Source organism: Amblyraja radiata, chromosome 7, assembly GCF_010909765.2.
Source record: "Amblyraja radiata isolate CabotCenter1 chromosome 7, sAmbRad1.1.pri, whole genome shotgun sequence".
Lineage (NCBI taxonomy): Eukaryota > Metazoa > Chordata > Chondrichthyes > Rajiformes > Rajidae > Amblyraja > Amblyraja radiata.
In genome coordinates, this window is record NC_045962.1 from 18,729,361 (window position 1) to 18,747,041 (window position 17,681).

A 17,681-nucleotide genomic window follows, 5' to 3' on the forward strand; every position below is an offset into this window, starting at 1 on the left:
TGAAATAATAGTGTATTTCAGACATTATTTTTTCTCTGGCAGAAAATGCTGTCTGATGTGTAGAGTATAACATGAGTGAGATACAATGTAATAAAGACCAGTACAGTCAATGGGAAACCATTGTTTCATAAGTGCTTCTCCCCAAAACCAGCTACTCTTCTGGTTTTCCACTTCTGGCTTTCCACTTCTGGTAACATTCTCAAGATCAATTCTTCCTTCAACTCTTTTGCAAAAAGTTTAGTTGTAGAGTTAAAGTTCACATCTTTAATATGGACTTTCATTCAGTTTAGTTTAGTTTAGTTTGGAGATACAAGCCCTTCAGCCCACCGAGTCTGCGCCGACCAGTGATCCCCGTACACTAGCAATATCCTAACACGGCAGGGTCAATTTACAATTTTTACCAAAGCCAGTGAGCCTACAAACCTGTACGTCTTTTGAGTGTGGGAGGAAACTGGAGCATTCGGGAAAAACATACGCGGCCACGGGGAGACCGTTCAAACTCCGTACAGAGCACCCATAGTCAGGATCGAACCTGGGTCTCTGGCGCTGTAAGGCAGCTACTCTACCGCTGCGCCACTGAGCCATCCACGTTACGTGAAATGGACTTTCATAGACATTGATAGACAAGTCACACCAAAAAGCTGTCGTGCTAAAAAGCTTTGCAGAATGCACAGCACTGGTCACAGTTGCTGCCTGTCTATTTTGTTAAATGGCATTAAGTTGCGATTTGCAGGATAGTGATTAGCATCCTAGCAAAGTTCAAAAACAAAACAAAACATGCAGATTCTTGTAATCCAAATTAAAAAAAACTAACTAACCTTTTCAGACCAATAACCTGTGAGATTATGAAGTGAAACATTGAGTCTCTTTCTTTCTCCACAAGCGCTGACTGGCCTGCTGAGCAATTCCTGCACTTTTTACTTTCATCCAGAAGAGTCTTTAACTTTGTTGCCCCATTATTGGAAGGCTCAGCAGAATTCAAGGCTGCGTAAGGGTGGGTGGAAGGGACTAGTTGGAATGTGGTAACCTAAAGGGAGAACAGCCCAGACTGGCTTGGGAAGAAGCACTTCTGGGACTGGTGAAAAAGAGACACTCACCAGTGTCTTTGCTCAGTCTGTTGGCAGCTGATGTCCACTGCACACACATGCATCTCACACAGGTCAAACTTCACACATTACTCAACATTCTTTACAGACCGGTTATTGACAACATAGGGATTTTGATTTTATGGGGGACTAATTGAAGCTGTCCAGTGGTATAACATTGTGATGGCCAAATACTGTATTTCCTACCATTTCTGCAGCTTTGTAGAATCTTGCATTTCAAATCTTGAATTTAGAAGGATAAGAGGGGATCTTATAGAAACAATACATTTCTTTAGGGATTGGATAGGCTAGATGCAGGAAAAGTGTTCACGATGTTGGGGAGTCCAGAAACAAGGGTCACAGTTTAAGAATAAGGGGTAGGCCATTTATCACTGAGATGAGTAGAAACTTTTTCACCAAGAGTTGTGAATCTGTGGAATTCTCTGCCACAGAAGGCAATGAAGGCCAATTCACTGGTCTATATTCAAGAGAGAGTTAGATATAGTTCTTAGGTCTAATGGAATCAGGGGATATGGGGAGAAAGCATGAACGGGGTAATGATTTGGGATGATCAACCATGATCATATTGAATGGTGGTGCTGGCTCGTACCCCTGCACTTATTTTCTATGTTTCTATGAATCTGGTGATTGATGCCAAATGTGTAATTAGTGGCCACCAGTTTGCATGCCTGAGGTTATCTGCTGCACCAGGAATCAAACACACCAAAGTGCCAATTCTATTTCTATAGATATCCTTGCAACATTCAAGGAAATGGGTCATTATGGATACAATGACAGTTTCTATGGAGACATGGTCATTGTATCCAGTGGTGTTCCTGAAGGCTAATGCATTAGACAGTGCTCTATTAACTTTACATTACACAAAGGAAATTACAGGCTGCCTTTTGCATCCCGTACAGAGCAGTATCAGTAAAAACAATCTATGTCAAACAGCTTTGTTTCCGAATCCATTGATCACTTAGGCTAATTGATGCTCCATTTTGCAGGGTTTCCACTCATTCCTGCCATGATACACGCAATAGCAAGAAGCATATATTACAATGATAAGTAAGTGACTTACGTGTGTGTGTGTGTGAGTGTATATATGTGTGTGTGTGTGTGTGTGTGTATATATATATGTGTGTGTATATATATATATGTGTGTGTGTGTGTGTGTGTGTGTATTTTTGTGTTTAATGAAAAATGTATAGCTTATCAGAAAAATCTACTTACTATTTAAAATGAATTTCTTCCACGCAGCTGCTGGATTAGTTCTGACACTCATCTGCTGTATATCGTTCATGGTCCTACCTGTGCAGCCCTGTTGGTAAGTTTGAATATCAAGTAAGTTCATGGTAGTTATACACGTCTACCAAAAGGAAGAGACAACATGAAATATCTGTTATGCTCATACATTCGAGACCGGGGTTTGATCCTGACCTTGGGTGCTGGCCATGTGTGGCTAGCTCATTCTCTCTGTGACTGTGTGGGTTTCTTCCCACTTCCCAAAGACATGCGGTTAAGAAGGTTAATTGGTGTCTGTAAGTTGCCCCTAATATGTATGGAATGGATAACATAGAGCTGGTGTGAATAGGTGGTCGATGGTCAGGATGGGCCATAAGGCCTGTTTCCAAGGCCTATCTGTAAACTAAACTAGACCCCGATTACAAAGAAAACATTTATCGTATCAACTGCATATACAGAAGTTATAAAATATCAAGGGTTAGCGTATAACATCATTGGGGAAGTTGGTGGGATGAATGCACGGACTTGAATCGGGCGACTAGAGGTGGGAGGAGAGGAATTGGTGGGAACCTGGCGAGCGACTTTTTCACTCAGTTGGTGGTAGATCAGGAACGAGCTGCCAGTGGAGATGTTTGGGGCACATAGTGTAGCAGCCTTTGGGGCACATTCGAACAGGTAAATGGATAGGAGGAGTTGGAGGGTTGTGGGCCAAATGTGGGCAGGTGGGGGTGGTTTGGATGAGGCATCTTGGACGGTTTGGGCTGAAGGGCCTATTTCTGTGCTGTGATTATGTGAATTTTCTGGTTAAACATGGACACTCAAATGAGAATGCATTTTGTGTCAGAACTGAGCACCTATGAGCCAGAGCTAAAGTACATTGAGGACGTTATTTCCAATTGCTTTTGTTTAAGGTACAAGATGCACAATAATGTTTAATGATAGTTATGAACACCTCTGCTCATTAAATGTGTGACTCACATTTAACTCACTGGCTAGATATGGTTTTGGGGGAGAAGGCAGGAGAATGGGGTTGAGAGGGAAAAATAAATCAGCCATGATTGCGTGGCGGAGTAAACACGATGTGCTGCATGACCTAATTCTGCTCCTATATGCAGGGAATGGATGGAAGTGGATTATGTGCAAACAGATAAGAGTTGGTCGTGGCATCATGTTTGGCATAGACATTGTGGGCCGAAGGGCCTGTTTCTGTGCTGTATTGTTCTATGTATTTGCATCTGAAGAATCCTAACAATCACTTTTATTTCTGTAGGTTAACTTGTTTTTCTTGCTAAATATCGTCCGTGTCCTTATAACCAAGTTAAAGGTCACGCACCGAACAGAATCAAACCTGTACATGAAAGCAGTGAGGGCAACCCTGATATTAGTTCCACTGCTTGGGATCCAGTTTGTTCTGTTCCCATGGAAGCCGGAAGGCCAAATAGCTGAAGAGGTCTACGATTATGTGATGCATATTTTAATGCATTATCAGGTATGGAACCTTTTTAAGCTTAATATACTTTTTTTAATGTGCCACATACTTAAATTCAAAGAATGAATATATTTCCAGAGAAATAATTAAACTCCCAGAGGAACTTGGCAACATTTTAGCCTGATGCAAAGTCCTCTCAGGGTTAATTGTAAGCTCGGCCAAGAGAACTAAACATGTAATCAGTCTGAAGAAGGGTCCCGACCTGAAAAGTGCCTTTCCATATCCTTTGGAAATGCTGCCTGATCATCTGAGTTAATCCAGTACTTTGTGCTCTTCACAATATAGTTGCAGCTACTGTTAAAGTCAGAGGTACCATATTTTAGAAGCAGATTGTAATGGCTATCCATGTCATTCTGCCTCTTTACAACATCTGATGGATTTAAAAAAAATTGAGGTAACTACGTTCACTTTTTAATATTGCTCTTTGGTGAGAGAACGGACAGGACCCACATTTAAAGGTGTGCAAGTAAAAATGTCGCATTTCCTAAAGAGTATCAATGAATGAACATCAATTAATTGTCATTATTTTTTAGCAATCTATCCGCAGTAAAGATTTTGAGCAACCATATGTTTTCATCATGGAACACAAAAAGTGCTGGAGGAGTAAATCAGGGAATTAGGCAGCATCTCAGGGATCTCCGTTCAGTCCGCCTAAATCTACCTGATCTCCTGGTTGCTAAACACTTAAACTCCCCCTCCCATTCCCATATTGACCTTTCTGTCCTGGGCCTCCTCCACTGTCAGAGTGAGGCCCTGCGCAAATTGGAGGAACAGTTCCTCATATTGCGCTTGGGCTGCTTACACCCCAGCGGTATGAATATTGACTTCTCTACTTCAAGTAACCCTTGCTTTCCCTCTCTCTCCATCCCTCCCTCTTTCTAGTTCTCTGACCAGTCTGACTGTCCCCCTGATTAAATTGCATCTGTTTGCTTCGTTGTCACCTTCTCCTAGCTAACAATGATTTATTCTACATCTTCCTTGAGCTTCACACCCATTGATGTCTCATTTTCACTCCTTACCCTTCCTTATGTCTGTGTCTTCCTCTCTCCTGACTCGCAGTCTGAAGAAGGGTTTCAACCTGAAATGCCCCACATTCCTTCTATCCAGAGATGCTGCCTGTCACACAGTTACTTCACTTTGTGTCTATCTTTGGTGTAAACCAGCATCTGCAGTTCCTTCCTACACATGTCTATCTCAAGGTATACTAAGATATATACTGGGGTATAGGAGATACTGCCTGACCCGCTGAATTCCTCTAGCACTTTGTATCCTTTTGTGTAAAACAGGAACTACAGTCCTTGTTTCTATATTTTTCATCGTCATGAAGTGCTGAAGGTTTTTGATAATTGTTAAACCGTGCTTGTGCTAACACAAGGCTGATTCTGTGCAAAATTTAATTCAGTTGCCAATGGAGGTAATTTGAAATTTGCTTCCTATTTAAGAAAACTATCCTTCATGTTGATAGAATTTGCACGCAATTTAATAAAGTATGAAACAGCAACATCCAGTGAAACACTTGTTCTGATTGAGTTTACTTGAAATGGTGTTAATCTGCAAATCTCTCTTTTATTTGTTTAGTTTATTGGCAACAGTTTACTCTGCATCTTTTATGTTGGTTAAAATTCCACTGAATATCATTCAGTATATGTCATTAAGCCTGTTTAATTACTACTTGACAATGAAATATATTTTGCTTATATTACGATTCTTTTTTCTTTCCTCAGGGTTTATTGGTGGCGACAATATTTTGCTTCTTCAATGGAGAGGTAGTATATTTTCATTTAATCTGCTCTTTTAAATATCATTTTTTACAAGATAATTGAGGCAAGGCCTTTGGGCCTATCAAGTCATAAGTCATAAGGTCATAAGTGATGGGAGCAGAATTAGGCCATTCAGCCCATCAAGTATACTCCGCCATCCAATCATGGCTGATCTATCGTAGACATGAAATGCTGAAGTAACTCAGCGAGGCAGTAAAGGGCCTGTCCCACTTACGTGTCCTTGGCACGCAAATTACGCGACCTCGTGGTCGCGTTGAGCCGAGACGGTCGAGCGAAGGTCAGGCGTGATTACATGTGTACGCACAGCCATCTGGAGTGCGTGACGTCATTTGAAGATGGGCACAAAGCCGAAGTAACTCAGCGGGACCGGCAGCATCTCTGGAGAGAAGCAATGGGTGACGTTTCGTGTCGAGACTCTTCTTCAGTCTGAAAAGAAGGGTCTTGACCCGAAACATCACCCATTGCTTCTTTCCAGAGTTGCTGCCGGTCCCGCTGAGTTACCCCTGCATTTTGTGTCTATCTTCCCACCTCCTCCAAACTCATCTACTGTATCCGCTGTTCCAGGTGTCAACTTCTGTACATCGGCGAGACCAAGTGCAGGCTCGGCGATCATTTCGCTGAACACCTCCGCTCAGTCTGCCTTAACCTACCTGATCTCCCGGTTACTCAGCACTTTAACTCTCCCTCCCATTCCCAATCTGACCTTTCTGTCCTGGGCCTCCACCATTGTCAGAGTGAGGACCAGCGCAAATTGGAGGAACAGCACCTCATATTTTGCTTGGGTAACTTACATCCCAGCGGTATGAACATTGACTTCTCTCCCTTCAGATAGCTCTTGCTTTCCCTCTCTCGCCCCATATTCTCCCCCTTCCTCTCACCAGTCTTAATGTCTCTGACTACATTCTATCTCTGTCCCACCCCCTCCACTGACATCAGTCTTAAGAAGGGTCTCGACCCAAAACGTCACCCATTCCTTCTCTCCAGAGATGCTGCCTGTCCCGCTGAGTTACTCTAGCATTTAGTGTCTACCTTTGATTTAAACCAGCATCTACAGTTCTTTCCTACACATGGCTGATATATTCTTTTCCTTTTACAAACTTTCCAGTTCTCCATTTGCAGTCTTTTACAGTCCCATCATAATGCCACTAAATTTATTTAATCTGTGGAAGCAAATTCTGTAAAATGGAGATCCTTTGAGAAACTTGAAAGGCTAATTCCCAGAAATTAAAGATTATCAGGCATTGTGAACCTAGTGGAAGATGTGTAATTAGTTAGGACATGCTTTTTCATGCATTGCATGTTGTAGTTTATATGATACGGCTTACAATGCAGAAATCTTAAAATAGTCTAATAATTCAATTTTTTGGAGAAATTTAAAAAAAAATAGATAGCATCCTCCTTGCAAACTTCAGAAATATCCATTTGATATGATTTCAAAAACTTGGGCAAAGTGAGTTTATGGGGTTAAAAGGAATATATATGGTTCAAAATGCGTTGTTGAATGTCCTGTATGTTATCTAACCTCTTTGGTATCACACACAATAAAAACACATTATTGAATCAGTCTTTCCTGCCCACTGAATCCACACCTACTATAAATCACCCATTCACACTAGTTCTAAGGTACACAAAAATGCTGGAGAAACTCAGCGGGTGCAGCAGCATCTATGGAGCGAAGGAAATAGGCGACGTTTCGGGCCGAAACCCTTCTTCAGACTCCCTAGTTCTATGTTATCCCACTTTCCCTTCACTCCTTACACAATAGGGCAATTTTACAGAGGCCAATTAGCCTACAGACCGACACGTCTTTCGGATCTGGGAGGAAACCCATGCAATCACTGGGAGAACGTGCAAACTCCATACAGCCAGCACCCGAGTTCCAGCACAGGATTGAACGTGTCCCTGTTGCTGTGAGGCAGCAGCTCTAACAGCTGCGCCACTGTGCGGCACGGTTATTTGTGGTCAGAATTAACCTGGTGTGCTCTGATCTGAACTAAATAGTTCAGTCAACTTCCACTGGATTTATTCTATGAAAATTGTGACTGAAGGGGAAGAGCAGGTTAATTTACACAAATGATGGATCTTTTGTTCTTCTTGTAATAGGTTCAAGGTATATTAAGACGCCACTGGAAGCAGTACAACATTCAGTTCGGGAACAGTCTGACCCACTCAGAAGGCCTGCGCTCTACCTCTTACACTGGGACTTCTATCACGGAAGTACACGGGAGCCTGTATAATCATGATCCCAGCAGCGAATATGCAAATGGAAAGAATTTTCATGACATTGAAATAATTGGCGTGAAAGCAGGTGAAATACATACCTAAAGAGAATCAAAAGTGCCTGCCAGCGATGAGGATTTCAGTGACCATAAACTTTCTACTTTCACTTTATTGGAAGAGCTAGTTCAGTCTTTACTAAAGGTTATTTTCATCCTCAACCATCATCTTATTACTACCCGATTGTTCATTGCACAATTGATAAAATAAATACTAGAATTGTTAAGCTATGCCCTTGGCACTGTTCGAAAGACGTCCATTGAAATAGGAGACTTGTAAATATTCTTCTATTTCTGGTCTTCATACCACCAGCCAATATTATCCCTAAAAACCGTCAGGCGGTGAAGGTAGGTGCAATAGTAGATTCTAATTTCACAGAAGGATGGTCTTTGTCATCGGATGAGTAATATCCTGATTACTGATTCACTTGTGCCAACATTATTATACACCTGATCAATTCCAATCTCCGTCATTGGTGTAACTTCAACTGGTGAAGAGTGAGATCTTCTTAACATTCCCTCAGGGTTTAGGCGCACTGCCCTAATGATATATTAGTTTTATGTTTTCTATATTTTATATTAAAACAGGCTCTTATAATTATCATATAAGGAAACACTTATGTCATAACTATCTTGCAGTATTGAATTTTTGAATTTCTTAATGCTGGAAAATAAAATAGTATTCAATCATTTTAACTTGTTTTTCTCTGTAAATATGATTTGTGAAATTTCAATGTATTTATTGCTTGGTGAGTAAAAGTTGTAATAAAATGTGCAAAGTGTTCTTTTCACATTTTGCTCTTTTCCGGGTAGTGTGATTGTATTTCATATTTGACATGTGCAATGTGTGTTTGAGGTTATGTACCAAAAATGGAATAAACTTTTGCCTTCCACGTGCCAAGTTTCTCACAGATTTCAACATGATTTGGAATCTATACTGAATGTGCCACTTCAATTAGTTTGTAGTTGGAAGGAGGGGATAATCTTTGCCAATGTCTCCATGGAAGATGTGGGTTGTAACTTCCTGAAGGTTGGTTAAAATTAAATATGTATCAAAATACTCACTTTAGATAATTTTTTATATTTATAAAGCAAGCCCATACAACCAAAGCCAGGATCTATTCACCAAATTGTACAATATTTCAGCACAGATTAGGTCCTTGGTCTATTAAGTGTGTATAATTGTTCAATACCACTCATTTGCTGATTACTCTGGTTTATATATTCTTGAGGATTCGTCGACTATCAATTATCCCATCCCTTTCATCATTACCTCTTATCAGAATTTACTTCAAGAAACCAAACATCACGAGGAAAAGATTTAAAGTGGGAAAAATAAACCTTTGTTTCCTTTGCAAATGTAAGATTAAAAAAACAAATATATATTTATATTGAGGAAACAGATCTTTCATGATACTAGAGAAGAGGTTTTTTTGAGTGGTTTATAACAAAATATCTACGGAATATTGAAAATGCAAATTTCATATTTAGTGGTAACAAATAGTTCTGATTAAGGTGGTGCAATTGTCATAATCTGATCTGTTTGACAGGTGCCACCCAGAAGAACCAGTGCACTAGCTTTCATTAGATTTCTCCACTGTTGTGCAATGGTTGAAACATACACATATTCTGATGGGGGAAATTGTTCTGGGGAAAGACTTAAAGAGATGATAGTGGACAGATTGTCCCTCCAAGATTTGTTTTCAATTTAAAGTGTGCTCTGTAACAAATATCATTAAAATACAGCTTTCATCTAAACCAAAGTGGATCAGTTCTCCTCAACCTATTATCTGCTGTATGAATGTCATGGCTTACTTTAGGCTGTTTTGGTTTCCATGTTTATTAACATCTTCACTGAAATGAATGTGGCCACGGCTGCTGAATGGTTTACTTTGTCACAGAGAGAGTCATTTGTTAAGTTTGTGTGATAATGTATCTGAGGGTCAAAGACTTAATAAAAGAGTGCTTTCAGCATAATAAACTAAGCAATGTGTTTGTGTGTCTAAATGTGATGCCAGAGATCGGTGTTCCTAAAGGGTGCTGTGACCATAACATTTTGAAAAGATTATATAAAGTTTTAAATACTTGGAAAAATTAAAAATAAAGTTATTCATGTTACTTTGTGTGGGCATGTGTTTCATTTTCATGGATTGCAAAACGATCCTTCAAAGCCAAACTTTGCAGCAAGCGATAGGGTACGGGTTCTCCCAGCTCGACATACGAGCAGCCTGAATGTACGATTGAACATTCAGAAGAACAGCGCTATGAATTTACTGTGTAGGAAGGAACTGCAGATGCTGGTTTAAAGACAGGCACAACATGCAGTATCTCTGGATAGAAGGAATGGGTGACATTTCGGGTCTCTTCTTTGGATCTGAAGAAGAATCTCGGCCCGAAACGTCACTCATTCCTTCTATCCAGAGATGCTGCCTGTTGCGCGGATTTACTCCAGCATTTTGTGTCTATCTTTGCAGTGAATTTACTGACTGCTGGTTGTGTAGGAACAACAGCCGCATTTCACATATGCAAAATATGCTCTATGCTTCAGTTTAGTTTAGTACAGAGATGCAGCATTGAAACAGGCCCTTCGATGCACCAGGTCCACACCAACCATCGATCACCCGTTTCCTCTAGTTCCTCACCATCACAGTGAGGATGTGCTTGGTGAACTCACTGTGGTGGATGTTTAATTTGTGTTTATTGTATGTTTTGTTATTATTGATTCTGTGTATGACTGCAGGCAACATAATTTCGTTCAGACCGAAAGGTCTGAATGACAATAAAGGAATCTAATCTAATTCTAATTCGATGTAATCCTACTTACCCACTCACCAGGGGCAATTTTGCAGAAGCCAATTAGCCTACAACCTTGCATGCCTTTGGGGTGTGAGAGGAAACCAGAGTAGCCGGAGAAATCCCACGCGGTCATGGGGAGAAGGTGCAAACTCCACGGCTGTGGTCAGGATCAAAGCCTGCTCTGGATATGTGAGACGGAAGCTCTATCTACCTATCCATCTACATCACTGTACCACCCTATTACAATGAGCCCTTAAAGCAACACGCTTTCAATTTTCTACTTGGAAAAATGCTAATAATCTTTTCTGTGACGCAGTCCAATAATGGAGGGGTCTTCAATCTGCTTTGAGTAGTGATGCATTCAATTGTTGGCAACAACCCGGATCTTTTGTGACATTAACACTTACATTCTGCATTTGCACTGGCAATTTTGCCACGTCATAACTGAGCAACCAAAGCTACTTTGAACCAAGAACAAAAACATGGTCAAGATGACAGAGCAGATGACAGAGTATGTGCAACCTTATCATTGAGTCACATAGCACAGAAACAGGCCCTTCGGCTCAACCTGTGCAGGCCGACCAACATGCGCCATCTACACTTGTCCCGCCTGCTCATGGTTGGCGCATATCCTTCTAAACCTTTCCTGTCCATGTACCTGTCCAAATGTTTTTTAAATATAGTTATAGTATCTGCCTCAAGATGCAGCTCGTTCCATATGCCCATCAAAATGTTGCCGCTCAGAGTCCTATTAAATCTTTGTCTATCACCTTAAACCTATGTCCTCGTTTTCTTAATTGACCTAAGACACTGTGAATCAACTCTTATCTATTTCCCCCATCTTAAACACCTCTATAAGATAACCTCTCATCCTCCTGTGGTCCAAGCAATAGAGATCAAGCCTGCCCAACCTCTCCCTATATCTCAAGCCCTCAATTCCTGGCAGAATGAAGTCTAATCCTCCAGGTATCTGGAATAATGGAGCAGAAGATTAAAATCACTGAGCTAAGACATTCGTTCCATTTTATCAAGAATTATGAATGAGCTCAGCAACACCAACACTAATTTTCCATTCACAATTGCCCCAAATCAGGGCATTAACATGGGGCTACTGGGGCTTTTGACCTAGAAACAATTAGGATGTTGCCAGGACTCCAGGGTCTGAGCTATGGGGAAAGGTTGAGTAGGCTGGGACTTGAGTATTCCCTGGAGCGCAGGAGGATGAGGGGTGATTTTATAGAGATGTATACAATCATGAGTGGAATAGATTGGGTAGATACACAAAGGTTCTTGCCCAGAGTAGGTGAATCAACAACCAGGGGACATTGGTTTAAGATGGAGGGGAAGAGATTTATTAGGAATGTGAGGGGTAACATTTTTAAACAAAGGGTGGTGGGTGTATGGAATGAGCTGCCAGAGGAGGTAGTTGAGGCAGGGACTATCCCAATGTTTAATAAACAGTTAGATAAGTACATGGATAGGACAGGTTTAGAGCGATATGGACCAAACGCAGGCAGGTGGGACTAGTGTAGCTGGGACATGTTGGGCGGTGTGGGCAAGTTGGGCCAAAGGGTTTGTTTTCCCACTGTATCACTCGATGACTCCAAGAAAGGATGGCAACATGTTTCCAAGGCACTCATGAGAAAGGCTGTACTTTCTTAATTATTTTATTTTACTTAAATTTATAGATTATATCATTAATAATAGAATGAATATCATTAATAATAATTTAAAGAATTACTTTAATTCTTGCCTTACTGCCCTGGTAGAAACAGGCCCTTCGATGCACCATGTCCACACCAACCATCGATTACCCGTTCCCTCTATGTAATCCCACACCCACCCACCAGGGGCAATTTGAGGTGACTGTTTGGGGCAGGTTATACGGAAAGTCTTGGCAAGCTACTGCAATGGGTCTTAAGGATGATACACACCCAAACTACTGTATATGATGAGTGAGGGGAATTATGATGAAGGACTGGGTACCAACTAAGTGGAAGATGTTGCCCTGGTTGGTGATGAGCGTTTGAATATTGGAGTAACACAAATCTAGACGAGGAAAAGCAATATGGAGTTCCTAAGTGAGTCTTTATTGCAGAATACCCAGCTTCTGAACTTGTGGCCTTTGTGGCTCAATATTTAATTCTCAATCACAGATCATTATAAATATTGCACATGCCTGGAGGTCAAGTTGCAAAGGAAGCAGTTTGAAACATCTCTTCTATATTGTGCCTTAGCAGCAAACTGATATCAAAGAAAGATACTGAAATTATGATTGGTCATAGGGAGCATTGCAAATGCACATAAATTGCTTGTGTACCCCTTTGTAGACAGCACCAACATTTTAAAGCTGCTGATACCGATGTAGATCTGCAGAAAACCTGAAAACATCGCAATAGATTGGACGGAATCCAGGAACCAATTTAATACCAATTAAAAAAATGTGACAGAAATACTCCATTCAAGTTCAGCAGTCAGTTCTTTTAACAAGATCAAGGTGTAGCTGGTGATGGTCTGAGCAAAGAAAGATTACTTTGGATACCAAAAAGGGCTCCATATATTCCTCAACTTTTAACTAACAGTCCCCTTTCAAAGGGTAACAAAAAGGAACTGCAGCTGCTAGTTCATACCCAAAGATAGACACAAAATCGACTTTCACTGCAGCTTAATTGGTACACGTGACAATAAAATACCTTTGAAAATGCTGGATTAACCCAGTGGGTCAGGCAGCATATCTGGTGAAAATGGATAGGTGACGTTTCGGGTCGTGAACCCTTCTTCAGACTGATTGGAGGTGGTGAGTAGGGGGAAAAACCTGGAATTGAAGAATAATACAGGACGAATTGGGGCTGGCAACAGATGACCTCAGGCAAGGAATTTCCCTGATAGAGTGACTGTTGGCTAGGTGTGAGCCCAGGAGGGATTCATAGTTGTGAATTGTGGAACTAGTTAACCACCTTTTAGTGGTGGAAGGCTTTTAGTGAAGTCCTCTTTCGAAACAAGTTTCCACCCTACACATACACGGAACTCCATAATATTTGGGACAAAGACCCATCATTTATTTATTAGGTTCTGTATTCCACAAATTGAGATTTGTAATAGAAAAAATAAATCACATGTGGTTAAAGTGCACATTGTCAGATTTTAATAAAGGCCATTTTTATACATTTTGGTTTCACCATGTAGAAATTACAGCTGTGTTTATACATAGTCCTCCCAGTTCAGGCCACCATAATGTTTGGGACACATGGCTTCACAGCTGTTTGTAATTGCTCAGGTGTGTTTAATTGCCTCCTTAATGCAGGTATAAGAGAGCTCTCAGCACCAAGTCTTTCCTCCAGTTTTTCATCACCTTTGTAAACTTTTATTGCTGTTTATCAACATGAGGACCAAAGTTTTGCCAATGAAAGTCAAAGAAGCCATTATGAGATAGAAAAACAAGAATAAAACTGTCAGAGACATCAGCCAAACCTTTGGCTTCCAAAATCAACTGTTTGGAACTTCATTAAAAAAAAAGAGAGCACTGGTGAGCTTACTAATCACAAAAGGACTGGCAGGCCAAGGAAGACTTTCACAGCTGATGACAAAATAATTATCTCTATAATAAAGTAAAATCCCCAAACACCTGTTCGACAGATCAGAAACACTCTTCAGGAGTCAGGTGTCAATGATCACTGTCTGCAGAAGATTTCATGAACAGAAATACAGAGGGGACACAGCAAGATGCAAACCATTGGTTAGCCGCAAAAATAGGATGGCCAGTTTACAGTTTGCCAAGAAGTACTTAAAAGAGCAACCGCAGTTCTGGAAAAAGGTCTTGTGGACAGATGAGATGAAGATTAACATATCGGAGTGATGGAAAGAGCAAAATAAGGAGGAGAGAAGGAACTGCCCAAGGCCCAAAGCATACCAGCACATCTGTGAAACACGGTGGTGGGGGTCTTATGGCATGGGCATGTATGGCTGCTGAAGGTACTGGCTCACTTATCTTCATTAATAATACAACTGCTGATGGTAGTAGCATAATGAATTCTGAAGTGTATAGACAAATCCTATCTGTTCAAGTTCAAACAAATGCCACAAAACTCATTGACCGGCAGTTCATTCTACAGCAAGACAATGATCCCAAACTTACTGCCAAAGCAACAAAGGAGTTTTTCACAGCTAAAAAATGGTCAATTCTTGAGTGGCCACCCAATCTGAACCCAATTGAGCATTCCTTTTATATGCTGAAGATAAAACTTGAAGGGGACTAGCCCCCAAAACAAACCTAAGCTAAAGATGGCTGCAGAGCATCACCAGAGAAGACACCCAGCAACTGGTAATGCCCATAAATCGCAGACTTCAAGCAGTCATTGCATGCAAAGGATATGCAACAAAATACTAAACATGACTACTTTCATTTACATGACATTGCTGTGTCCCAAACATTATGGTGCCCTGAAATGGCGGGATTATTTATAAACATGGCAAAACCAAAATGTATATTTGGCCTTTATTAAAATCTGACAATGTGCACTTTAACCACGTGTGATTTTTTTCTATTACAAAATCGCAAATTGTGGAGTACAGAGGCAAATAAATAAATGATGGGTCTTTGTCCCAAACGTTATGGAGGGTACTGTACATCATATCTATACATCAATAAGTATCATGCTTATCTATCTGAAAATCTCTTAGTTGGAACAATTGGATTCAGAATAAGGTCATAAGGAATAGGAGTAGAATTAGGCCATTTAGCCCATCAAGTCTACTCCGTCATTCAATCATGGCTGATGTATCTCTCCTTCCTAACCCCAATCTCCTCTCCTCCCCAAAACCTCTGACATCCGTACTAATACGATACGATGTTACTTTATTGTCAGAACAAAGTCTGAAATTTGTTTTGCATCGCAGCAGCTCCATTCACAGCATCACATGAAAGAGACTTGAAAAGTCATGCATTAAGACATCAAGACAGGACCCAAAAATCAAGAATCTATCTATCTAGAATAAGGATAACAGCAAGAATTATGCTGTATTGTTTAGAATATCAGCAACAGGCAGGTTGAATCAAGAATGTTTAATTTTCATGTACAGTAAGTAGGAATTAAAAATGTCTCACTTGCAGCCCAGTTGGAATACACTATATGCAATATAAATCCATTTTACACAGTGCATTCAGAAAGTATTCAGACCCCTTCACTTTTTCCACATTTTGTTACGTTACAGCCTTATTCTAAAATGGATTAAATACTTTTTTTTTTAACATCAATCTACACACAATACCCCATAATTAAAAAAAGCGAATACAGGTGTTTAGAAAATGTTGCGAAGTAATTAAGAAGAAATACCTGAAATATCACATTTACATAAGTATTCAGACCCTCTACTCAGTACTTTGTTGAGGCACCTTTGGCAGCGATTACAGCCTCAAGCCTTCTTGGGTATGACACTACAAGCTTGGCATACCTGTATTTGGGTAATTTCTCTCATTCTTCTCTGCAGATCCTCTCATGCTCTGTCAGGTTGGATGGGGAGTGTCGATGCACAGCTATTTTCAGGCCCCTCCAGAGATGTTCAATCGGGTTCAAGTCCAGGCTCTGGCTGGGCCACTCAAGGACATTGTCGCGGTCACTCCTGCGTTGTCTTGGCTGTGTGCTTAGGGTCGTTGTCCTGTTGGAAGGTGAACCTCTGCCCCAGTCTGAGGTCCAGAACGCTCTGGAGCAGGTTTTCATCAAGGATCTCTCTGTACTTTGCTCCGTTCATCTTTCCCTCAGTCCTCACTAGTCTCCCAGCTCCTGCCACTGAAAAACATTCCCACAGCATGATGCTGCCACCACCATGCTTCACCGTAGGTATGGTATTGGCCAGGTGATGAGCGGTGCCTGGTTTCCTCCAGACATGATGCTTGGCATTCAGGCCAAAGAGTTCAATCTTGGTTTCATCAGACCAGAGAATCTTGTTTCTCATGCCTTTTGGCAAACTCCAAGCGGGCTGTCATATGCCTTTAACTGAAGAGTGGCTTCCGTCTGGCCACTCTACCATAAAGGCCTGATTGGTGGAGTGCTGCAGATGTAGTTGTCCTTCTGGAAGGTTCTCCCATCTCCACAGAGGAACTATGGAGCTCTGTCAGAGTGGCCTTCGGGTTCTTGGTCACCACCCTGACCAAGGCCCTTCTCCCCTGATTGCCCAGTTTGGCCGGGCGACCAGCTCTATGAAGAGTCCTGGTGGTTCCAAAGTTCTTCCATTTAAGAATGACGGAGGCCACTGTGCTCTTCGGGGCCTGCAATGCTGCAGAAATTGTTTCATACCTTTCCCCAGATCTGTGTCTGGACACAATCCTGTCTCGGAGGTCTACGCACACTTCCTTTGTCTTCATGGCTTGGTTTTTGCTCTGACATGCACCGTCAACTGTGGGACCTTATATAGACAGGTGTGTGTCTTTCCCAATCATGTCTAATCAATTTAATTTACCACTGGTGGACTCCAATCAAGTTGTAGAAACATCTCAAGGAAACAGGATGAACCTCAGCTCAATATTGAGTGTCCCACTAAAGGGTCTGAATACTTAGGTAAATGTGTTATTTCAGTTATTTATTTTTAATTACTTTGCAAAAATTTCTAAACACCTGTTTTCGCTTCTTCATTCTGGGGTATTGTGTTTAGATTGATGATAAAAAAAAATACTTTAATCTGATAATGAAAAAAATGAATGATTAGCCATGATCACATTGAATGGCGGTGCTGGCTCGAAGGGCCGAATGGTCTACTCCTGCACCTATTTTCTATTGTCTAATCTATTTTAAAGTAAGGCTCTAACGTAACAAAATATTGAATAAGTGAAGGGGCCTGAATATTTTCTGAATGCACTATATGATTATCCACGTAATTATCAATGTTATGTAGATGTTATGCAGTGGCATATCTATTACATTACATAGAACCTTGCCTCTTTCATGTCAGTAACATATCTGCAATGCACTTTCTCCATATAAAGGAGACTTGCTCTTCACAGTGTGTCCATGTA

At 40.9% G+C, this 17,681-nt stretch overlaps 1 protein-coding gene across 2 annotated transcripts in view; it reads left to right on the plus strand.

Annotated features, from left to right (window-relative positions):
- The window catches only part of calcrl (calcitonin receptor like receptor), a 107,236-nt gene extending 97,242 nt beyond the window's left edge, over window positions 1-9,994 (plus strand). For both annotated transcript variants that reach the window (XM_033023799.1, XM_033023798.1), the window contains exons 9-13: window positions 2,093-2,153; window positions 2,346-2,412; window positions 3,601-3,819; window positions 5,544-5,585; window positions 7,704-9,994. In XM_033023799.1, coding sequence (XP_032879690.1) covers window positions 2,093-2,153; window positions 2,346-2,412; window positions 3,601-3,819; window positions 5,544-5,585; window positions 7,704-7,925 — 611 coding nt within the window. In that variant the 3' untranslated portion in view covers window positions 7,926-9,994. The remainder of the gene's footprint in view (window positions 1-2,092; window positions 2,154-2,345; window positions 2,413-3,600; window positions 3,820-5,543; window positions 5,586-7,703) is intronic.
- Window positions 9,995-17,681: the final 7,687 nt, after the last annotated feature.